The sequence below is a fragment of the Tamandua tetradactyla genome, chromosome 8, assembly GCF_023851605.1.
Source record: "Tamandua tetradactyla isolate mTamTet1 chromosome 8, mTamTet1.pri, whole genome shotgun sequence".
NCBI lineage: Eukaryota > Metazoa > Chordata > Mammalia > Pilosa > Myrmecophagidae > Tamandua > Tamandua tetradactyla.
Window position 1 is genome coordinate 94,184,496 of NC_135334.1, and position 22,296 is coordinate 94,206,791.

Consider the following 22,296-nt stretch of genomic DNA (forward strand, 5'->3'; position numbering starts at 1 on the left):
GCCAGAATCAAGACTTTACTATTCTTTGTTTTAAATAAAGAACTTCCTGAGTCATTGATTATTAATTTTCCTTTAGGACAAAGGGAGTTTTCTCAAAGAGGTTCTGAGGCTTTTCTCTTAAGATCTTTCATATATAGAAAAAAAGATACGGATGACAATTTGAATATAGTTACCCTCAACAACTAACTCTTCAGCATATAATATCTTAAGATGAAAGGTTATATTCCACAGGCAGAAACAAACAATTTTTGAAAAACAGCTGCCTTAAAAAAGAACTTCTTACAAATAAGATTACAAAGGATACTTTAATGGTAACCTAGCCAAATGAATATTGACAATTTTTTTTTAATGATTTCACCCCTCATTTTTGTCTACAAGTTTCTCTTAAATGGCTTTATTGTTCGGAAATCCATTTCCTTATTGTGCCTCTCCAATACCAGTTCTCAATATGCCAAAATTCCTTCTTACTAGCAATCATTTATTATCCAGGCTTGCAATTTCAAGGCCTCTGACAGGACTACATTTCTAGAATTTAATCAGAAACTTTAGGACCTCAATGTATCTAAAACATATAGCCTGCATATATATTACTATCATAGGAATCGTTTTCTATTGTCCCTGACAGACTAGTCTCTACTTACATATCTAAAGTGTAAGACTGCTCACTACCTTATAAGGCTGGTCCCTGGAATTAAGGAAGGCTTAGAAATGAAACAAGTTTGCAAAATTTAACTTTAAAAATCCTAAAAATATATGCCATAAATATACAGTATTTAGTCATGGTAGGTGTTCAGGAAATTTGGCTACATTTATCTGTGACTGGGTTATATCAAACTAAGAAGTGCTAGTTGAGTTTAAAATTTCTTGTTAATTCTTAGAGTAGCTGGCAATCTCATCTGGATACTATTATGTATCAGCCCTGCATTTTAAGTTACCCAGAGACCACCTTTGGAAAGTACTCTATATAACCACTGGAACAAGTATACATTTTATTAAAAACACAGATTAAAGGCTGGTAGTAATGTAGCTTATGAAATGAATGAATAAACATCATGGGACAAGACTCCTACATAGGAACCATTAATTGTTTCCCTATAACTTATGAAAAATGCAAGTTTTTAAACAAAATAAGATATTAAAATAATTTTCTTCTTGGCTGAATTTATTATAACTAATAATCTACTAACTTCCCAGATTTCTACATTATATATACAAAGTTCCTAAATGGGAACTAGCAAAGATTTCAAGGTCCAAAATCAATTAAGAACACTGTCACTACCCAACCAACCCCTTTCCTCTTTGTAAATAAAATGGATGCTACACACCTGTAGACTAGAAACTCCTTTGAATTATGTATAACACCATACAATTCCACAAATAACTGAGTTTTACCATCCATTAGATTGCAACTAAATTTATTATATTTCCCTAGCCAGCAAGTCATTTTGATGCTACACATAACTGACAGAATTTCTAATACAATAATTCAAAAGATAATTTCTTATTACCTGGGATTGGGAGGGTATCCAGATGGGTATGCAGAGATTCCACTTGGCATACCTGGCATGTAGGAAGCTAAAAACAATTTAACATTTTTTAACAACATGTAATCATTAGCTATCAAATAAGATAAATCACTGTCAAAACACAGTAAAATGTCAAGAGTTAAAGAATCCAAATCTCAACATCAAATAAAACACTCTACCCACATTAGTTCTTTATTTCAAGTAGTAAATATTTTCAAATCATAGAATTCCCATGAGTTACCTAATACTCATGACAATTCCAACAAACAATTACTGGCAAATAGTCAGCTAGTCAATCTGGTCAGCTCTACAAGCACTCAAGGTGTTTTTAACCTAAGTGGGGAACTAGTTCAATTTGGGATTTAAAGCAAGGTAATTCTGCCCTCTTCTGGTCCAAGATCAAATTCTCAGAAAGTGACCTCTTTATTATAATTAAGAAATCTTTTGATATTTCCTTTAAAACTACACTAACCAGTTAGCACAGCTGATTTATGCTGGCTTGATTGAGGACTTCACGACTTCAATTACTATCTGAAGTACTATTATAGTATTTTATATACTTATATTCAGCCAGAGTAGTTAAAAATAAAACAAAAGTTTAGAAATACTCTATAAGCATTATGTTAAAGAAAAAGTTTAATATACAGCAAGCTGAAAGAAAGCTTTATATATCTTTAAAGAGAACACTCTAGAACTAGGGCATAGAACTAAGTCGCATTTTCCTCAGTGGGACTTTTCTCACTGAATACAAGGAAGTCTTTAAGCCATTAATTCAATCAATAAGTAGCTTAGTGTCTATACTATGTGGAAGGTACCCGTGATTTGAAGGGAAAAAAAAAAAAAAAGAATTTGTGGCCTCAAAGTGCTTTAAGTCTGGTGGAGGAGATAAATAAGCAAGCAGTAATAATACAAAGTATTATGTGTTATGGCAGGGCAATATGGTAATATATATAGGTTTATATAGGAAAAGCACCTAATCCAAATTTAGAGAGTAAGGGTAAACAAAACTAATGGTATATGAAGGCTTGAAGACAAGAGAGGTGGAATCTTCAAGGTTTAAGTTTCTAGAGCACAGAACGAAAGGGGGTGGGAAAGTATTCTGAGCTCAGACCAAGAAGGACCGTAGAAGCCTTTATTAGAGTTGGTGAGCACACCAATTATCAGGGTCACAGTCGTCTGGTTAGGATGACTACTACAGATGCCATATTTTTTTAAGCATACTGAAACTAGGATGATGTTCAATACTATTTCATAAAGGAAAAACTTCTCAAAATGTCACAATTGTTGGATTCCAATAAAAAACAAAAACTGTTCTTCCCAGACACAAAGGACAATTGGTTCTAACAACTTTATGAAAAGATGAGGCCAGTATTAAGTGTCAGCAAAATACCTAGTCTTTCCCAGGCTACTGTTACTCTCACGCAAGCCACCTCCCTCTTTGCCATGTTAATGTCACTCTCACACAGTCCACTACCCTGTAGTTATAAGCAGTTTCCTCATAATTACAAGCAATTTTCCTTTGCCACCCCCAAACTCTAAAGTTCTGAAAAGCTAATAATTCCACCAAACCCTTCAATTTTAATTTTCGGAAACAAATATCATTTGGATCTAAGACTGGCTAGAAAGCAGTTAAAAGGGCCAAATAGCTCTTTCTCCCCCGGACCGCCGCGCGGCGCACGCGCCCCGCAGCAGCCGAGCCGCCCGACCTCCCTACCCCCTCCTTCTCCCCCGGACCGCCGCGCGGCGCACGCGCCCCGCAGCAGCCGAGCCGCCCGACCTCCCTACCCCCTCTTCCTCCCCGGACCGCCGCGCGGCGCACGCGCCCCGCAGCAGCCGAGCCGCCCGACCTCCCTACCCCTCTCTATTCCCCCGGACCGCCGCGCGGCGCACGCGCCCCGCAGCAGCCGAGCCGCCCGACCTCCCTACCCCCTCTCTTTCTCCCCCGGACCGCCGCGCGGCGCACGCGCCCCGCAGCAGCCGAGCCGCCCGACCTCCCTACCCCCTCTCTTTCTCCCCCGGACCGCCGCGCGGCGCACGCGCCCCGCAGCAGCCGAGCCGCCCGACCTCCCTACCCCCTCTCTTTCTCCCCCGGACCGCCGCGCGGCGCACGCGCCCCGCAGCAGCCGAGCCGCCCGACCTCCTACCCCCTCTCTTTCTCCCCCGGACCGCCGCGCGGCGCACGCGCCCCGCAGCAGCCGAGCCGCCCGACCTCCCTACCCCCTCTCTTTCTCCCCCGGACCGCCGCGCGGCGCACGCGCCCCGCAGCAGCCGAGCCGCCCGACCTCCCTACCCCCTCTCTTTCTCCCCCGGACCGCCGCGCGGCGCACGCGCCCGCAGCAGCCGAGCCGCCCGACCTCCCTACCCCTCTCTTTCTCCCCGGACCGCCGCGCGGCGCACGCCCCGCAGCAGCCGAGCCGCCCGACCTCCCTACCCCCTCTCTTTCTCCCCCGGACCGCCGCGCGGCGCACGCGCCCCGCAGCAGCCGAGCCGCCCGACCTCCCGACCCCCTCGCCCCCGGACCGCCGCGCGGCGCACGCGCCCCGCAGCAGCCGAGCCGCCCGACCTCCCTACCCCCTCTCTTTCTCCCCGGACCGCCGCGCGGCGCACGCGCCCCGCAGCAGCCGAGCCGCCGACCTCCCTACCCCCTCTCTTTCTCCCCCGGACCGCCGCGCGGCGCACGCGCCCCGCAGCAGCCGAGCCGCCCGACCTCCCTACCCCCCTCCTCCCCCTCCTGCTCCGGCGGCTCTCCAACCAACACGGTGCCCTCTTTCCCCGCCTTCACCGTGCTCCTCCGCCACCAGCCTCGACAGCCTTGCCGCCCTCACCTTTCCTCCTCCAGAACAACTACTGGGGGAGTGGAGATAATACAGAGCAGCTCCCGGAGCCACGAGGGAGATCAAAGGGACAGCGTACCCCATCCTGGAACGGCTGACTATCTGGGAGAACCAGCTCCGGTGAGATCACCAAGGGGCACGGGCTTTCCTGGGTGGGACAGCAAGCGACCGGAGTCCCTCCCTTCCACCTTCCCAGGCCAGCTGGTAGAATTGGACAGGCGGTCCCCTTAGGCCGCGGCGGCTGGTGCCCCCACCACACGAGGCCCCCTGGAACAACTGAGATAGTTGGGTCGGAAATCCCCAGACTGCGGAGAACAGTGACCGGGGGATCCCTTCCAAACACGTGACTCCCCCGTCGGCTGGGAGCAGTGCACTCTCCCGGGCTGCGACAGCTGGCGCCCTCCCGCCACGCTTGGTGCCCCGGGCCGACTAGCTAATTTGGCCGGACGCTCTCCTGTGCTGCGACAGCCGGCGACCCTCCCCGCGTTTGGAACCCCGGGCCGGCTGGCATTCTTCCAAGACGCTTTGGTTGCCGAACCTCCCCTACGGCGAGAGTTTTCCAGAGTTGAGGGACCCACAGCAACTTTCGCTGGTGGAACCCACAGACAGGCGTGTGCCACGTGCGCCACCTACTGGGCAGGATAGGAAGAACAGAACCCAGAGACTGCGCAGAAAAATCTTTCAACCTGTGGGGTCGAACACCCGGGGAAATCTGACTAAATGCCCAGACGCCAGCAGAAGATAACGGATCACGCTCAGAAAATTGAACATATGGCCCAGTCAAACGAAGAAACCAATAGTTCAAATGAGATACAGGAGCTGAAACAACTAATGCTGAATATACGAACAGAAATGGAAAACCTCTTCAAAAACGAAATCGATAAATTGAGGGAGGACATGAAGAAGACATGGGCTGAACATAAAGAAGAAATAGAAAAACTGAAAAAACAAATCACAGAACTTATGGAAGTGAAAGATAAAGTAGAAAAGATGGAAAAACAATGGATACCTACAATGACAGATTTAAAGAAACAGAAGATAGAATTAGTGATTTGGAGGATGAAACATCTGAACTCCAAAAAGAAACAGAAACTATCCGGAAAAGAATGGAAAAATTTGAACAAGGTATCAGGGAACTCAAGGACAATGTGAACGTACAAATATACGTGTAGTGGGTATCCCAGAAGGAGAAGAGAAGGGAAAAGGAGGAGAAAAACTAATGGAAGAAATTATCACTGAAAATTTCCCAACTCTTATGAAAGACCTAAAATTACAGATCCAAGAAGTGCAGCGCACCCCAAAGAGATTAGACACAAATAGGCGTTCCCCAAGACACTTACTAGTTAGAATGTCAGAGGTCAAAGAGAAAGAGAGGATCTTGAAGGCAGCGAGAGAAAAACAATCCGTCACATACAAGGGAAACCCAATAAGACTATGTGTAGATTTCTCAGCAGAAACCATGGAAGCTAGAAGACAGTGGGATGATATATTTAAGTTACTAAAAGAGAAAAACTGCCAGCCAAGACTCCTATATCCAGCAAAATTGTCCTTCAAAAATGAGGGAGAATTTAAAACATTCTCAGACAAAAAGTCACTAAGAGAATTTGTGACCAAGAGACCAGCTTTGCAAGAAATACTAAAGGAAGCACTAGAGTCAGATACAAAAAGACAGAAGAGAGGACATGGAGAAAAGTGTAGAAAGAAGGAAAGACAGATATGATATATATAATACAAAAGGCAAAATGGTAGAGGAAAATATTATCCAAACAGTAATAACTCTAAATGTCAATGGACTGAATTCCCCAATTAAAAGACATAGACTGGCAGAATGGATTAAAAAACAGGATCCTTCTATATGCTGTCTACAGGAAACACATCTTAGACCCAAAGATAAATATAGGTTGAAAGTGAAAGGTTGGGAAAAGATATTTCATGCAAACAACAACCAGAAAAGAGCAGGAGTGGCTATACTAATATCCAACAAATTAGACTTCAAATGTAAAACAGTTAAAAGAGACAAAGAAGGACACTATATACTAATAAAAGGAACAATTAAACAAGAAGACATAACAATCATAAATATTTACGCACCGAACCAGAATGCCCCAAAATACGTGAGGAATACACTGCAAACACTGAAAAGGGAAATAGACACTATACCATAATAGTTGGAGACTTCAATTCACCACTCTCATCAATGGACAGAACATCTACACAGAGGATCAATAAAGAAATAGAGAACCTGAATATTACTATAAATGAACTTGACTTAACAGACATTTATAGGACATTACATCCCACAACAGCAGGATACACCTTTTTTTCAAGTGCTCATGGATCATTCTCAAAGATAGACCATATGCTGGGTCACAAAGCAAGTCTTAACAAATTTAAAAAGATTGAAATCATACACAACACTTTCTCGGATCATAAAGGAATGAAGTTGGAAATCAATAATAGGCGGAGTGCCAGAAAATTCATAAATACATGGAGGCTCAACAACACACTCTTAAACAACAAGTGGGTCAAAGAAGAAATTGCAAGAGAAATTAGTAAATACCTAGAGGCAAATGAAAATGAAGACACAACATATCAAAACTTATGGGACGCAGCAAAGGCAGTGCTAAGAGGGAAATTTATTGCCCTAAATGCCTTTATCAGAAAAGAAGAAAAGGCAAAAATGCAGGAATTAACTGTCCACTTGGAAGAACTGGAGAAAGAACAGCAAACTAATCCCAAAGCAAGCAAAAGGAAAGAAATAACAAAGATTAGAGCAGAAATAAATGAAATTGAAAACATGAAAACAATAGAGAAAATCAATAAGACCAGAAGTTGGTTCTATGAGAAAATCAACAAGATTGATGGGCCCTTAGCAAGATTGACAAAAAGAAGAAGAGAGAGGATGCAAATAAATAAGATTAGAAATGAAAGAGGAGACATAACTACTGACCTCACAGAAATAAAGGAGGTAATAACAGGATACTATGAACAACTTTACGCTAATAAATACAACAATTTAGAAGAAATGGACAGGTTCCTGGAAAGACAGAACAACCAACTTTGACTCAAGAAGAAATAGACGACCTCAACAAACCAATCACAAGTAAAGAGATTGAATTAGTTATTCAAAACCTCCCTAAAAAGAAAAGTCCAGGACCAGACGGCTTCACATGTGAATTCTATCAAACATTCCAGAAAGAATTAGTACCTACTCTCCTCAAACTCTTCAACATAATCGAAGTGGAGGGAAAACTACCTAATTCATTCTATGAAGCCAACATCACCCTCATACCAAAACCAGGCAAAGATATTACAAAAAAAGAAAACTACAGACCAATCTCTCTAATGAATACAGATGCAAAAATCCTCAATAAAATTCTAGCAAATCGTATCCAACAACACATTAAAAGAATTATACATCATGACCAAGTAGGATTCATCCCAGGTATGCAAGGATGGTTCAACATAAGAAAATCAATTAATGTAATACACCATATCAACAAATCAAAGCAGAAAAATCACATGATCATCTCAATTGATGCAGAGAAGGCATTTGACAAGATTCAACATCCTTTCCTGCTGAAAACACTTCAAAAGATAGGAATACAAGGGAACTTCCTTAAAATGATAGAGGGAATATATGAAAAACCCACAGCTAATATCATCCTCAATGGGGAAAAATTGAAAACTTTCCCCCTAAGATCAGGAACAAGACAAGGATGTCCACTATCACCACTATTATTCAACATTGTGTTGGAAGTTCTAGCCAGAGCAATTAGACAAGAAAAAGAAATACAAGGCATCAAAATTGGAAAGGAAGAAGTAAAACTATCACTGTTTGCAGACGATATGATACTATATGTAGAAAACCCAGAAAAATCCACAACAAAATTACTAGAGCTAATAAATGAGTACAGCAAAGTAGCAGGCTACAAGATCAACATTCAAAAATCTGTAGCTTTTCTATACACTAGTAATGAACAAGCTGAGGTAGAAATCAAGAAACGAATCCCATTTACAATCGCAACTAAAAGAATAAAATACCTAGGAATAAATTTAACCAAAGAGACAAAAAACCTATATAAAGAAAACTACAAAAAACTGTTAAAAGAAATCACAGAAGACCTAAATAGATGGAAGGGCGTACCGTGTTCATGGATTGGAAGACTAAATATAGTTAAGATGTCAATCCTACCTAAATTGATTTACAGATTCAATGCAATACCAATCAAAATCCCAACGACATATTTTTCAGAAATAGAAAAACCAATAAGCAAATTTATCTGGAAGGGCAGGGTACCCCGAATTGCTAAAAACATCTTGAGGAAAAAAAACGAAGCTGGAGGTCTCGCGCTGCCTGACTTTAAGGCATATTATGAAGCCACAGTGGTCAAAACAGCATGGTATTGGCATAAAGATAGATATGTCGACCAATGGAATCGAATAGAGTGCTCAGATATAGACCCTCTCATCTATGGACATTTGATCTTTGATAAGGCAGTCAAGCCAACTCACCTGGGACAGAACAGTCTCTTCAATAAATGGTGCCTAGAGAACTGGATATCCATATGCAAAAGAATGAAAGAAGACCCATCTCTCACACCCTATACAAAAGTTAACTCAAAATGGATCAAAGATCTAAACATTGGGTCTAAGACCATAAAACAGTTAGAGGAAAATGTTGGGAGATATCTTATGGATCTTACAACTGGAGGTGGTTTTATGGACCTTAAACCTAAAGCAAGAACACTGAAGAAGGAAATAAATAAATGGGAGCTTCTCAAAATTAAACACTTTTGTGCATCAGAGAACTTCATCAAGAAAGTAGAAAGACAGCCTACACAATGGGAGACAATATTTGGAAATGACATATCAGATAAGGGTCTAGTATCCAGAATTTATAAAGAGATTATTCAACTCAACAACAAAAAGACAGCCAACCCAATTACAAAATGGGAAAAAGACTTAAACAGACACCTACCAGAAGAAGAAATACGGATGGCCAAGAGGCACATGAAGAGATGCTCAATGTCCCTGGCCATTAGAGAAATGCAAATCAAAACCACAATGAGATATCATCTCACACCCACCAGAATGGCCATTATCAACAAAACAGAAAATGACAAGTGCTGGAGAGGATGCGGAGAAAGAGGCACACTTATTCACTGTTGGTGGGAATGTCAAAGGGTGCAACCACTGTGGAAGGCAGTTTGGCGGTTCCTCAAAAAGCTGAATATAGAATTGCCATATGACCCAGCAATACCATTGCTAGGTATCTACTCAAAGGACTTAAGGGCAAAGACACAAACGGACATTTGCACACCAATGTTTATAGCAGCGTTATTTACAATTGCAAAGAGATGGAAACAGCCAAAATCTCCATCAACAGAAGAGTGGCTAAACAAACTGTGGTATATACATACGATGGAATATTATGCAGCTTTAAGACAAGATAAACTTGTGAACCATGTAATAACATGGATGGACCTAGAGAATATTATGCTGAGTGAATCCAGCCAAAAACTAAAGGACAAATACTGTATGGTCCCACTGTTGTGAACGGACATTCGAGAATAAACTTGAAATATGTCATTGGTAACAGAGTTCAGCAGGAGTTAGAAACAGGGTAAGACAATGGGTAATTGAAGCTGAAGGGATACAGATTGTGCAACAGGACTAGATACAAAAACTCAAAAATGGACAGCACAATAATACCTAATTGTAAAGTAATCATGTTAAAATACTGAATGAAGCTGCATCTGAGCTATAGGGTTTTTTTTTGTTTTTGTTTGCTTGAAAAGGGCCAAATAACGTGGGGTTATTACGAGGCTTGAATGAGAATGTGTATGAAGTGCTTATTAGCTCTGACACATATGTTGACTATTATTATTGGTTAAAAAATAAGGTTTGACTATAAGCGCTTTTTTTTTGTTAACATGACTCATAATGAGTGCAACAGTCATCTTAAAAGAGAAGATAAAAAATGTTTTGCGTAATGATAATAATGGAAGTGTAGATTTTCTCAATTTGGAGTGGGGGGGATGGAATTCAGGCCTTCATTTCTTTATAGTCATACCTAAAATATAATACGTAATAATAATGAATGTTGTCTAAATACGAAATTTATTAAAACTGGAATGGGTGTACAATTATAGGCAATAAACGAGTCTCTTTTAGTAACTGACAAATAAATTCTAGAATGCGTACAGTGAGTGAAGTGTGGTCTCTGGAATGCTGCACTGCCTATGTCAGTGCAATACTGGAGGAAATGTAGGGGGTTAAAAAAATAAAAAAAAATATATACACACACACACACTTATATATGTAGGAGACAACCTAAATAAAAGCTCTTTATCCTAAATGATCATAGTATTTGAGCTATTAAATATGAATGATAAAACTAGAGAACTGAGATTTCAAACTTAAATGAGTAAGATTCTCTAATCTCAGGTAATAGAGGTAACAGAATTAAATAAGATGAAAATAAATTTCTTGTCTGAAAGAACCACCAGAATCTCTGTTAAGAGTGAAAGAACCACCAAAATCTCTATTAAGAGTGCTAAAACCAAGCTTGTTTTGGGAAGGAAAGAAAAAGTAAATGGGTTTAAAATATCTCTTCTTTTCAAGTTAGAATGGTCATTATCCAAATATCCCTAAAGACTGGGAGAAGGATCAAAGGAGGAAGAGGAGTTGTAACAATGACAGGATTTAACAAATGAGAATGACTACTGAATCATTATATTGAGATTTCTTTTTTGTCTTCTGTGTTTTAGAGCAGCTAGAAGGAAATACCTGAAATTGTGGAACTGTAACCCATACCATCCTTTGAAATTTGTTCTATAACTACTTGTTCAAATGTACTTTGACTCTAGGGAAGAAGTTGAGTTTATGATCAGGAAAGAGCATTCAGGGAGCTTTATGGGGTTTTGGCAATGTTCTACTTCTTGACCTTGGGTGGCAGTTACATGGATGTTTGCTTTATAAATAATTTTTAAATTGGACCTATACGTTTTAGGTAACTTTTGTATTTATGATATACATCATACTTTTAAAATGTACTCTTCAAAAATAAAAAATAAAAAAGATTTTAAAAATCTTTTTTTGTTGTTTTTTTTTAAACAGCAAAAAAGTACTTTGATATTCATTGCTTTTTTGTATATATGTTCTATTTCATAATAAAATGTTTTTTAAAAATGTCCCTTCCTTTAGATTTCAATTTCAGCTTGTGAGTCAACACGCTCCTCAAAATAGAATGAATTAAAAAAGAACAGGTTAATTTCAGTAGAAGAAAAATGAAAGCTCAAAAAATTTGGCTTAGGAGATAAATTTGGTTAATTATAATCTTAAAATTAAAAAAAAGCACAACTCAAAACACAATTAAATCAATAGAGGTTTAGTAAAAAAGAATAAGTACAACCAACTCTATTATTTAGGGTGATTTTAAAGTTCTATTAAGAATTATTTTAAAATCAGAGATAATAGAGATAATGTGTACCAATTTGGGGAGAACTGATACTGTTTCCATGCTCCACCCCACTCCCACCTCCACACAAGGAAAAATCAAGAATTGCTTGGGAATTCTTGGGAAGAAAGCTGAGAACTAGATATCCAATTGTATATACCAAGAATACCTGAATGCAAATGACTTAGTTCAACTTATAATTGTATCTTATCTACAAAACTGATCCTGGAATTGTAAAGAGAAAGAGGTCAGTCTACCTTTCAAGTTATATATATGCTTCCAAGTCAATTGAATAAGGCTGTTCCATGGCATGCATAATTTTAGAAAAATTCTAGCTTTATTACAGCTTTCTTTCTTCTCAATTTCAGAAACCAGCACATCCATACTTTAAGATTTCTACCCACAAATGGAAGCCCCAGTGCTAGACTTTGGTGGGAATCTGTACATGCTGATGTGAGGCCTCAGAATTCCTCCAAAAAATTCACTAACTTGATAAGCTAAAAAGCAAAGTGAAGTCATTAGAAATTATTTACTAGGCCTTCTGTTCTCTTATTTTTATGAGTTTTAAAATTGAATCTCAACTGTACTTACTATTTGGTGGCCCTGTTGCTGGGTATGGTGGGTAGGATGCTGAAATAGTAGGACGCGAGAAGACTGGAGGTTCATCTCCAAACACCACAATCATGACCTGAATAAGCCCCAACAAGTCTGACTGTGGCTAAAAAGGAAAACAACTCAAGTCAGCTATAGATCTACTCTTCTGCAAAGAGGAAAAGTTTGGCCATTTTTCATCACTTTTAATTCAACTTGATAATTTTCTTTGTAGGGCCCCAATCATGAAAATCTCATCTGATTAATTTTAATAGAGAAGTTAGGTGGTAATTATTAAATTATGTGGGGCAAGGCTGTTGCTTTGTTTATATAAAAATACCACTAGCCAAAGCAATATATTACAAAATTTAGATAGTATTTTTCTTCATTTGATGCCAGGCAACTTATTTTATTTCGAAATTAACAAATATACATCTGTATATACATTTGTATATTGTAACAGATAAACAAATTAAGTACACTGGTATAAATTCAAGGATAGAAGTAAGCTATCATTTAAAGCCTTAAACAGATAACAGTGTTACCTTAAAAATACATGTTCTTAGAGTCTTTAGGTAGACTCCAGTTTAGAAATCACTTGGCTGTTGTAGAAAGATAAAATTGTCAAAGGATCTTTCCTTCTAATAGCATAATAACAAAGACAGTACCTGTTTTCTCATAAGGATTCCTTAATTTTCTTTTTCAATATCTATGAACCACTAATTTAAGATAAGCTATGCTAGACAAAGTTGTTCAGACTGGCTTATTTGATAGCTCCATTTTCACTTGTTAATGTATTTTATATATTATATTCTTCTTCATTAATTAGTTCATCAGATTCTGAAGAATTAATTATCTTGATCAGCCAAACATCTTCATAACAAGAGGTAAGTCTCAATCATCTGTAATGGCCTCAACTTCTCTTCTTCTGACAGAAGAATTCACTAGCAGTTTTCACTTTTCCAAAGCACCAAACAACTATTGTTTGTTCAATTTTGTCCCAATTTATGGAAGACAATATAACTGACATTTTCCAAAGCTTCCTGTGAGAACATACTGATACCACCATTCCAGTATCTTTCTTATGTTTGCTTGTGGATTTATATGCTGAAAATAAAGGGTTAGGATAGACAAGAACTACACAGTACCAAGGGGTGTGGGCTGGGGGTGGTGGCTGGTGAAAGCTTGGCCACTGAGACTACAGACTTTTACCTCATCAATTTTTTTTGTCCAGGAACACAACTCCCAAACTTACTCATAACCGCATACATTTCTAATTCACATACCATAAAATTCACCCTTTTAAAATGTACAAAAAAAAAATTGAAATATTACAAGAAAGAAACATTCATTCTTAATATATAATTTTTGGATGCTCTGCCTTAGGATTTTGCAGAGCAGTCAGAAAAAAAAAGTACAGATCAGTAGTTTTTAGTATAATCACAAAGTTATGCAACAATCATCACTATTTAAATACAGATTATTGTCATCACCCTAAAAAAATTCCATATCTGTTTGTAGTCTCTCCTCATTTACCCTTCTCCCCAGCCAGTCTTTGGCAACTACTAATTACTATCTGTCTCTACAGAATGACTTATTCTGGATATTTCATATAATTGGATATCAGACAATAGGTTGCCTTGTAAGTCTGGTTTCTTTTACATAGCATAATGCTTTCAAGGCTCATCCATGTTATAGCATGAATTAGTGTTTTATTCATGCATTCTTTTTTTTAAAAGTAGTTCTGAGATATATTCACAAACCATAGAATCCATCCAAAGTATAAAATCAATGTTCATAGTCTCATAACAGAGTTGTGTATTTATCACCACACTTAAAGAACTTTCATTACTCCCCACCCCCAAATCAACCAACTAAACAAACAAGAAACATCCCACACTCCTTATTCCTCTTTAGGATTGGTGTGTTACATTTGTTACTGTTGATGAAAGAATATTAAAATATTTCTGTTAACTATAATCCATAGTTTGCATTAGGTACATTTTTTCTCATATACCACTCACCACTCTATTATTAACACCTCATAATAGTGAAGTACACTTGTTCTAGTTCATGAAAGAACACTTTTATATTAGTACTATTAATCATAATAATGGTTCACTGCATTTTACAATCCCATGTTTTATCCTTCAGCTGTCCTTCTAGTGACACAGACAACTCTAAACTTCCCCTCTCAACCACAATCACACGCATAATTCAGTGTTGTTAATTACAGTCACCATCATGAGCTACCATTACTTCTATCCATTTCCAAACATTTAAATTCAACTTAGTTAAAAATTCTGCACATATTAAGCATTTGCTCCCCATTCTATACCATTATTCTTTCTCCTGGTATAGTGTAGCTTTTAACTCTATGAGTTAAATTATAATTAGTTCATATTCATGAGATCACACAATATATGTCCTTCTGTGACTTATTTCACAATATAATGTCCTCAAGGTTCATCCATGTTGTTGCATACTTCAGGACTTCATTCCTTCTTACTGATGAATAATATTCTATCATATGTATACACCACATTTTATCTGTTCACTGGTTGACAGACACTTGGGTTGCCTCCATCTTTGACAATCATGAATAATGCTGCTATGAACATCAGTGTGAAAATACCTGTTTGAGTTTGTGCTTTCAGTTTTCCTGAGTATATACCTAGTAATGGGATTGCTGGGTCATATGGTAGTTCTATACTTAGCTTCTTGAGGAGCAGCCAAAATGTTTTTCACAGCAGCTGTATCATTTTACATTTCCACCCACAATGAGTAAGTGTTCCTAATTTTCCACATCCTAACAACTGTTTTCTGTTTGTTTAATAGTGGCTATTCTAGTAAGTATGAGATATCTCATTATGGGTCTGATTTAATTTCCCTAATAGCTAGTGATGTTGAGCATCTTTTCACGTGCTTTTTTAGTCATTTGTATTCCTTCTTTGGAAAAATGTCTATTCAAGTCTTTTGCCCACTTTTTAATTATATTGTCTTCTTGTTGTTCAGTTGTAGGATTTCTTCATCTATTCTGTATATTAAACCCTTTCCAGATATATGGTTTCCAAATATTTTCTCCCATTGAGTGGGCTGTCTTTTCACCCTTCTGACAATGTCCTTTGATGCACAAAAGTATTCAGTTTTGAGGAGGTCCCATTTATCTATTTTTTATTTCACTGCTTGTGCTTTAAGTGTGAGGTCTAAGAAACCACCATCTACTACAAGATCTTCCCTACATATTCTTCTAGCAGTTTTATGGTTCTGTGTCTTATATTTAGGCCTCTGATCCATTTTGAGTTAATTTTTTAATAAGGTGTGAGATAGGGGTCCTCCTTCATTCTTTTGGATATAGATATAGTTTTCCAAGCACTGTTTGGTTCAAGAGGCTGTTCTGTCCCAGTTTAGTGAACTTGGTAGCCTTGTGGAGTATCAATTGATCATAAATGTGTGGGTCTATTTCTAAATTCTCAATTCAGTTCTGTTGATGAATATGTCTATTTTTATGCCAGTACCATGCTGTATTGACCACTGCAGCTTAGTAACATGTTTTCAAGTCAGGCAGTGTGAGTCCTCAGACTTCATTCTTCTTTTTCAAGATGTTTTTGGCTACTTGGGGCCCCTTGCCTTTCCAGATAAATTTGACGAATGGCTTTTCCCTTTCTTTAAAGCAGGCTGCTGGAATTTTGATTGGGATTGCACTGAATACGTAAATTAATTTGGGTAGAACTGACAACTGTATTTAATCTTCCAATCCATGAACACAGAATGTCCTTCCATTTATTTAGGTCTTCTTAGATTTCTTTTAGCAATGTTTTGTAGTTTTTTGTATAAGGTCCTTTACATCCTTGGTCAAATTTATTCCTAGATATCTGATTCTTTTAGGTGCTACTGTAATAGAATTTTTTCTTGATTTCCTCCTGAGATTGCCCATTACGAGGGTATAAAAACATTAGTGATTTTGTATACATGCATTCTTATAACCACAGTCTTTTCAGGACAAGTTTTAATTCTTCATTGTGCCATTCCTTTCATGCTAAATTTTTTGGAGGAAAGAAAATTAATCTAACTTTTAATATCTACTCCCAAGCTTATAATAAATCAACAACAGGTCATGAATTCAAACTAATTCAAAATGACTTGGTGACTAAGTTATTACAGGATATGTAAAAAGTAGCCAAAGTATTGCAGCAGTTTATTTGTACTCAGATACCTAAGGGTCAACTGAAAGAGGTTAAGACCTTCATAGATCTGCTTTTCCATTTAAAATCCTTCAAATTTAAAAAAGCTCAGATTTTACATTCTAAGCAGTATATGAAAGATATTCATGATTAGGATTAATAAGCAATTTAAATGGTAAGATCAAGACAAAGGACAACATCCACAGTTCATGTCCTATGTCATGCTCGATTACTGCAAAAGCCTAAGTGGCTTTCAGTTTACTTACCTATTATGACTGAGATGGTTTTCTATGAAAATTCTCCCTTTCATAAGGGAGTTGCTGATAAAAATTAGATGTTTAGGCAGTGCTTCAGTTTGCTAAAGCTGCCAGAATACAATACACCAGAAATGGATTTGCTTTTACAAAGGGAATTTATTAGATTACAAAATTATAGTTCTAAGGCTGTGAAAACGTCTAAATTAAGGCATCCAAAGGAAGATACCTTGACTTTGAAGAAAAGCCACTAGCACCTGGATCACCTCTGTCAGCTGGGAAGGCACAAGGCCTCGTTTACTGATTCTTGCTCCTGGTTCATTGCTTTCAGCTTCTGATTCCAGTCTCTTTCTCTCTGAGCATCTGTGGGTCCTCACTTCGAGTCCCCAGGACAAACTGGGTTTCATCTTTTAGCTTAGCATCTTCAAACATCTGTGTCTCTTGTTCTCGTCTCTGCCCCCTCTTGGCTCTGAGCTCTCTGTGTTCTGCCTTTTATTGTCTTCATAGAGGGCTCCAGTAAGAGGATTAAGAACCACTTTGGATAGGATGGGTCACAACCCCATGGAAACAACCCAATCAAAAGGCCCCACTTAGAACTGGGTGGGTCACATCTCCATGGAAACCACCTAATTAAAAGTTTCCACCCAAACAAAAGGTTGCCCCACAAGACTGGATTAGAAGAACATGGTTTTTATGGAGTACATAACAGTTTCAAACCAGCACAGGCAGGGACTATATTTGTCAGCCCTTCTTGGAACTAGTTCTTATCAAAGGAACATAAGCAGAAGTGATGTGTTTAACTTCCAGGCTAAGGTCAGTAAAAAGGGGGCATTTCTTTATCACTTTCTCTTTCCCTTTCTTTCTTGATACAGGAAACTGGAGTCCTGGGAAATGGAGACAGCAGAAACTGGAGTCTGAATCCTTAAAGAACCAAGTGGAGAAGAGCTGTTGCCATTGAAAAACATGCAAATTGGACTGTTACATGGGCAAGAAATAAATTTCTACAGTGTTAAAACTCTAACATTTTAGGGTTTATATTTTAGAGCAGCTAAACAATTAGCTAGCATTACCTTAACTAATAGATAACCAGTATGCCTGACAATCACTGTTTATATTACTCTTGTTCAAAAAATATAAAGCAGTCCCAACTACTTACCGAAGGACAAAGTCCTAGCCTGCAATTCAGCATCCTTCACACAATCACCTCGTCTACCATACCAAGCTTAGTCACAATTATATCTTTTTTGTAGGATTTGTGAAATATGTCATACATATCAGAATGTTAAAAACATATGTACATTTTAAAGAATAACAATAAGGAAAATACAAGTATATCTACCACCCAAGAAATAGAAGATTGCCAGTAATTTAGAATTGCCTCAGGTTTCCCTCTCTGATTCATCTTCTTCACCTTACCTCTTCTACTGAGAGGTAACAGCTTCTTAACTAAATGGATAATCATTCCTTTGCTTTACATATACTCCCTATGAAAGATTTCCTAAACAGTGTAATGCTGGTTTTGCCTGTTTTGAACTTTTATACAAACAGAATCAAACTCTGTATTATTCTGTGACTTGTTTAACTTGTTTAGCAATGTTTGTTTCCTGTCATAGAGTATAGTTATACTTAATTCATTTTCACTGCTGGCTCATGTTCCATGAACGAACATATAACTTATTCGTTTATTTTCCTGATGCTGCTGATCATCTGGGTTGTTTTCAGTCTTTAGCTATTAAATTATGCTGCTATGAACAATTCTTGTTGTTTCCTAGCATATATATGCAAGGGTTACCGTAGTTCAGTGGTTCTCATCTGAGGGGTGATATTTTTGCCATATAGGAGATATGTGGAAATGTCTAGAAACATTTTTGGTTGTAAAACTGTGTGTGTGTGTGTGAGTGTGTGTATGTGCACACGGGCGTGCACTACTGGCAGGTAGCAGGTATAGGCCAGAGATGCTAAACATCCTTCAATGGACAGGACAGCCTTCCCACAATAAGGAATCATCCAACCTATAATGTCACTAGCACTGAGGCTAAGAAATTCTGCTTTAGTATATACACCAACAAGTGGAATTGCTAGATCTCAGGGAGTATGCAGTTAGAACTTTACTAGGTAATACCAAACTGGTTTCCAAAGTGGCTATAGCAATTTTACATTTACCTTAGTAGTTGTTCGAGGCTCTCACCTATTTTTCTACTGGGTTTTCTTCTCTTAATGCTTCACAAAAGTTATTTATATATTCTGGATACTGTACTAGGCTGTAAGTATTACAAATATATTCTGCCAGTTTGTAGTTAAGTCTTTTTACACTTGAATGTGTCTTTTATGAAGAGTATAAATTCAAGGTAAAATTATCATTTTTTTTCCTTTATTATAGTATTTTGTGTGGTTGTTAAAAAAAATCTTCACCCATTAACAAGATGATGAAGATAGTCTCCTATATCATCTTCTAAAAGTCTTAATGAGCGAGGATCCAACCTTTCCAATACCATATTGAAAAGTTAATTCTATCCACACTGAACTGCTATAAAATAACTGTTATATATGGAGTACTCGTAAGTAGTGTATTTTTTTTCTGGGTTATGTTTCACCTATGCATTTGTCTATCCCTGTGACAATTCCATACTATCTTAATTACTAGTTTTATAATAATTTCATTATCCAAAGGGCAAGACTCTTATACATTATTCTTCTTAGGGAGTACCTTACCTATTTTCAATCTTTTGCATTTTCATATAAATTTTAGATTTAACTTGTCAAGTTCATAAAACATATATACAAACAAAAACTCTATTAGGATATAGATCAGTTGGTAGAGAATCAACATTTTATACTATCGAGCCTTCTAATCCATGAATAACATTCTCTCTTCTTCAACTGAGGTCTTCTTTAATGTCTTTTAATAAGGTTTAAAATTTTTTCCATAAAGGACTCCATAAAATATGCATCTTTTGCTGAGTTTATTTTTAGGTCAAACAGCATTAAAAAACATAAAGTACTCACCTATCTATTCATTACTTCTCTATTCTGCTAAGTCTGGTCTGCTACTAAATCTATCAAGTTTTAATTTCTTTTATTATAGTTTTTCTACTTGGTTCCTTTTTTTTATTTGAAATACAACTTTATTCTGATTCTAAATGAAAAGGAATGGGAATGACAACAAGACTTCACCACTGAATATGTGTGATGAGACTGTAGCAATACTGTACTTGAAACTCAAAAAAGGAAACAATTGTGTTCCAAAACAGCTAAATATGTAGATGCAAAAAATGAAAGTTTTTTTTTTAACTGCCACATTTGCTCTGAAGTTCATTCATCTCCTTCGGCATCCCAAAGATTAAGCATATTTTGCTTAACTATATAATAAAGTGGCAAACACACTGCACCATTGACATCACAGGACAGTTGCTATATAACTAGACTTCTGATGCTAGGCTCCAGTTTCCTTTTCTCACAGGTTCATTCTCATCTGGCAGAGCTGCTGTCATGAGCAACAGTCATGTTCATACTGTGCTGCCAAAGCTGGGTCCAGGACAACCTCTGGTAGGGCAAGAGCAAGCATGTCAACAAACTCCAAATTAGGTTGTCCATTAGTTTTCTAGCAAGCCAAACAAAAGGTTTTTCAAAGTTGTAGTTACTTTTGGTAGAAATGTCATAGTACTGAAGATTCTTCTTTCAGCAGAAGACAATGGATTTTGTCTTAACTTTCCTGTCCTTAATATCCACTTTGTTGCCACACAACACAGTGGGGATGTTTTCACACATTTGTACCAGATCTCTACGATAGTTAGGCACAATTTTGTAAGTAACTCTTAATGTTACATCAAACATTATAATGACATACTGGGCTTCGATGTTATAGTAATTTCTCAGTCTACCAAATTTCTCCTGACTTGTGGTAGCCCATACATCGAATTTTATAGGTCCTCTGTTGGTATGGAATACAAGAGGATGGACCTCAAGGCCCAAGGTGGCTCCATACTTCTCAAATTCACCAGTCAAATGACATTTTACAAAAGTAGTTTTTCCAGTACCACCACTGCCAACCAATACAAGTTTAAACTGAACTGGGGGTTCTCCTTGGGCAGCCATCACAATGGTTCTTCCAGAAGAGTCTCTATCCCCTGTCTGACTGAGCTACTCAGTTCCTTCTTACTTAATACAATTCTGTATCTTGTGATCTATTGTTTTGAACATATTAATAACAGTGATTTTAAAGTATTAAAGTATGTCTAATACCTGTGTCACCTGTGTATGTCTCTTTCCACTGACTTTTATTCTCTTGGTATGCTTGGTAATAATAACTGCATGCTGGACATTGTTCACAAAAAAATTATACAGGCTCTATGTTATCTTCTTCTAGCAAGAGCCCACTGTTATCCTGTGGCAAGCAGATAAGAGTGAGGATCACCTTAACATTATCAAGGACTGGGATGATTTAAGGCTGGGTTTGTAAGGCTCATTCTAATCCTGCATGTCCATTTCTAGGGTGTCTTCCTCAGGTGGTGTTAACCAAAAGCCTGGGATGTTTACTTGTACCCCTCCTCCTCACTGAGGCCCTCAATCCCAACCGCCTCCTCAACTGGAGACTGCGGAAAGTTTGGCTGTGTTTTTCAGAGGCTATTTAGCTTCTTAGCCTCTTGTCCTTGAAGCTTGGGAATTCTGCACATCCCTTTAAGGGAAAACTCAAGATTATCTGTCTCATTTCTTTGTGGCTCCCTTCTCTCCCAAATCTTGGCTCCTAATGTCTGATTGCTGTGGCAGGCAGAACAGCAGTTTTTACTTTTTCAGCCTTGTGAAGCTGTTACAAACTCTGCAGGCTTCTCTGCCTCTTAGCTAAGGTTCTCTGCCCAGTTTCACAGCCTCTCACCCTGCACCAAGAATGAGTACACAGAATGTACACTCATCAATTTGCAGTTCTCTTCTCTGTAAGATCCTGGCCATTCAAGTCCTGATTGCCTCAACAGCTCTCCAAAATCTTCCAGTAGATGCTGTTTGCATCTTGTCTAACTTTTCCAGGTATTTGTGGTAAGAACACTGGTTTCTACAAACTAGATCATCAGAGCCAGAAAGAGAAGCTCCCTTCTACTACTGGTTCTTGGTAGGAACCCTTTGAGTAATGAGATTTGAACAGCTCCACAAATATATCCTACCAGTATGCTATCTTTTTAATGCAATCTCATTTATGTGATTCCTATCTACTAATAAAGGTTCAGCTCAAGTGAATAAAATAGTGAATTCCAGTATTTTGTAAATTATGATCCTCTATGCAGGTATATGATATATTTCTTTTAGTGAGCCTTTTGTTGTTACCCTCAGCTCAGTGATCAGTCCCTTATCTAAACTTATCTTAGAATTTTTCTTGAGTGTTATAAAAAGCAGATGCTAGTGATGAAAATATATTTCATAATTCAACCAATTAATAGAGCACTGTTAATACTT

General features: G+C 38.2%; 2 protein-coding genes and 1 pseudogene across 4 annotated transcripts in view; 1 reads left to right on the plus strand and 2 right to left on the minus strand.

The window, feature by feature from the left end:
• LDHAL6A (lactate dehydrogenase A like 6A) overlaps positions 1–19,134 on the plus strand; it is a 156,599-nt gene extending 137,465 nt beyond the window's left edge. Inside the window, exons 10-11 of one of the 2 annotated variants that reach the window (XR_013156849.1) lie at positions 13,243–13,300; positions 17,724–19,134. Coding sequence is in view for 1 of the 2 variants with exons in the window: in XM_077114185.1 (XP_076970300.1) it covers positions 13,243–13,257 (15 nt within the window). In the remaining variant the exon portion in view is untranslated. The remainder of the gene's footprint in view (positions 1–13,242; positions 13,301–17,723) is intronic. The other variant, XM_077114185.1, reaches the window with a different exon arrangement.
• Positions 1–22,296, minus strand: part of TSG101 (tumor susceptibility 101) — an 84,304-nt gene that overhangs the window by 45,728 nt on the left and 16,280 nt on the right. For both annotated transcript variants that reach the window (XM_077114181.1, XM_077114179.1), the window contains 2 exons: positions 12,414–12,540; positions 1,509–1,575 (listed from right to left, as the gene is read on the minus strand). In XM_077114181.1, coding sequence (XP_076970296.1) covers positions 1,509–1,575; positions 12,414–12,540 — 194 coding nt within the window. The remainder of the gene's footprint in view (positions 1–1,508; positions 1,576–12,413; positions 12,541–22,296) is intronic.
• Positions 12,547–22,292, minus strand: LOC143644761 (GTP-binding nuclear protein Ran pseudogene; annotated as a pseudogene).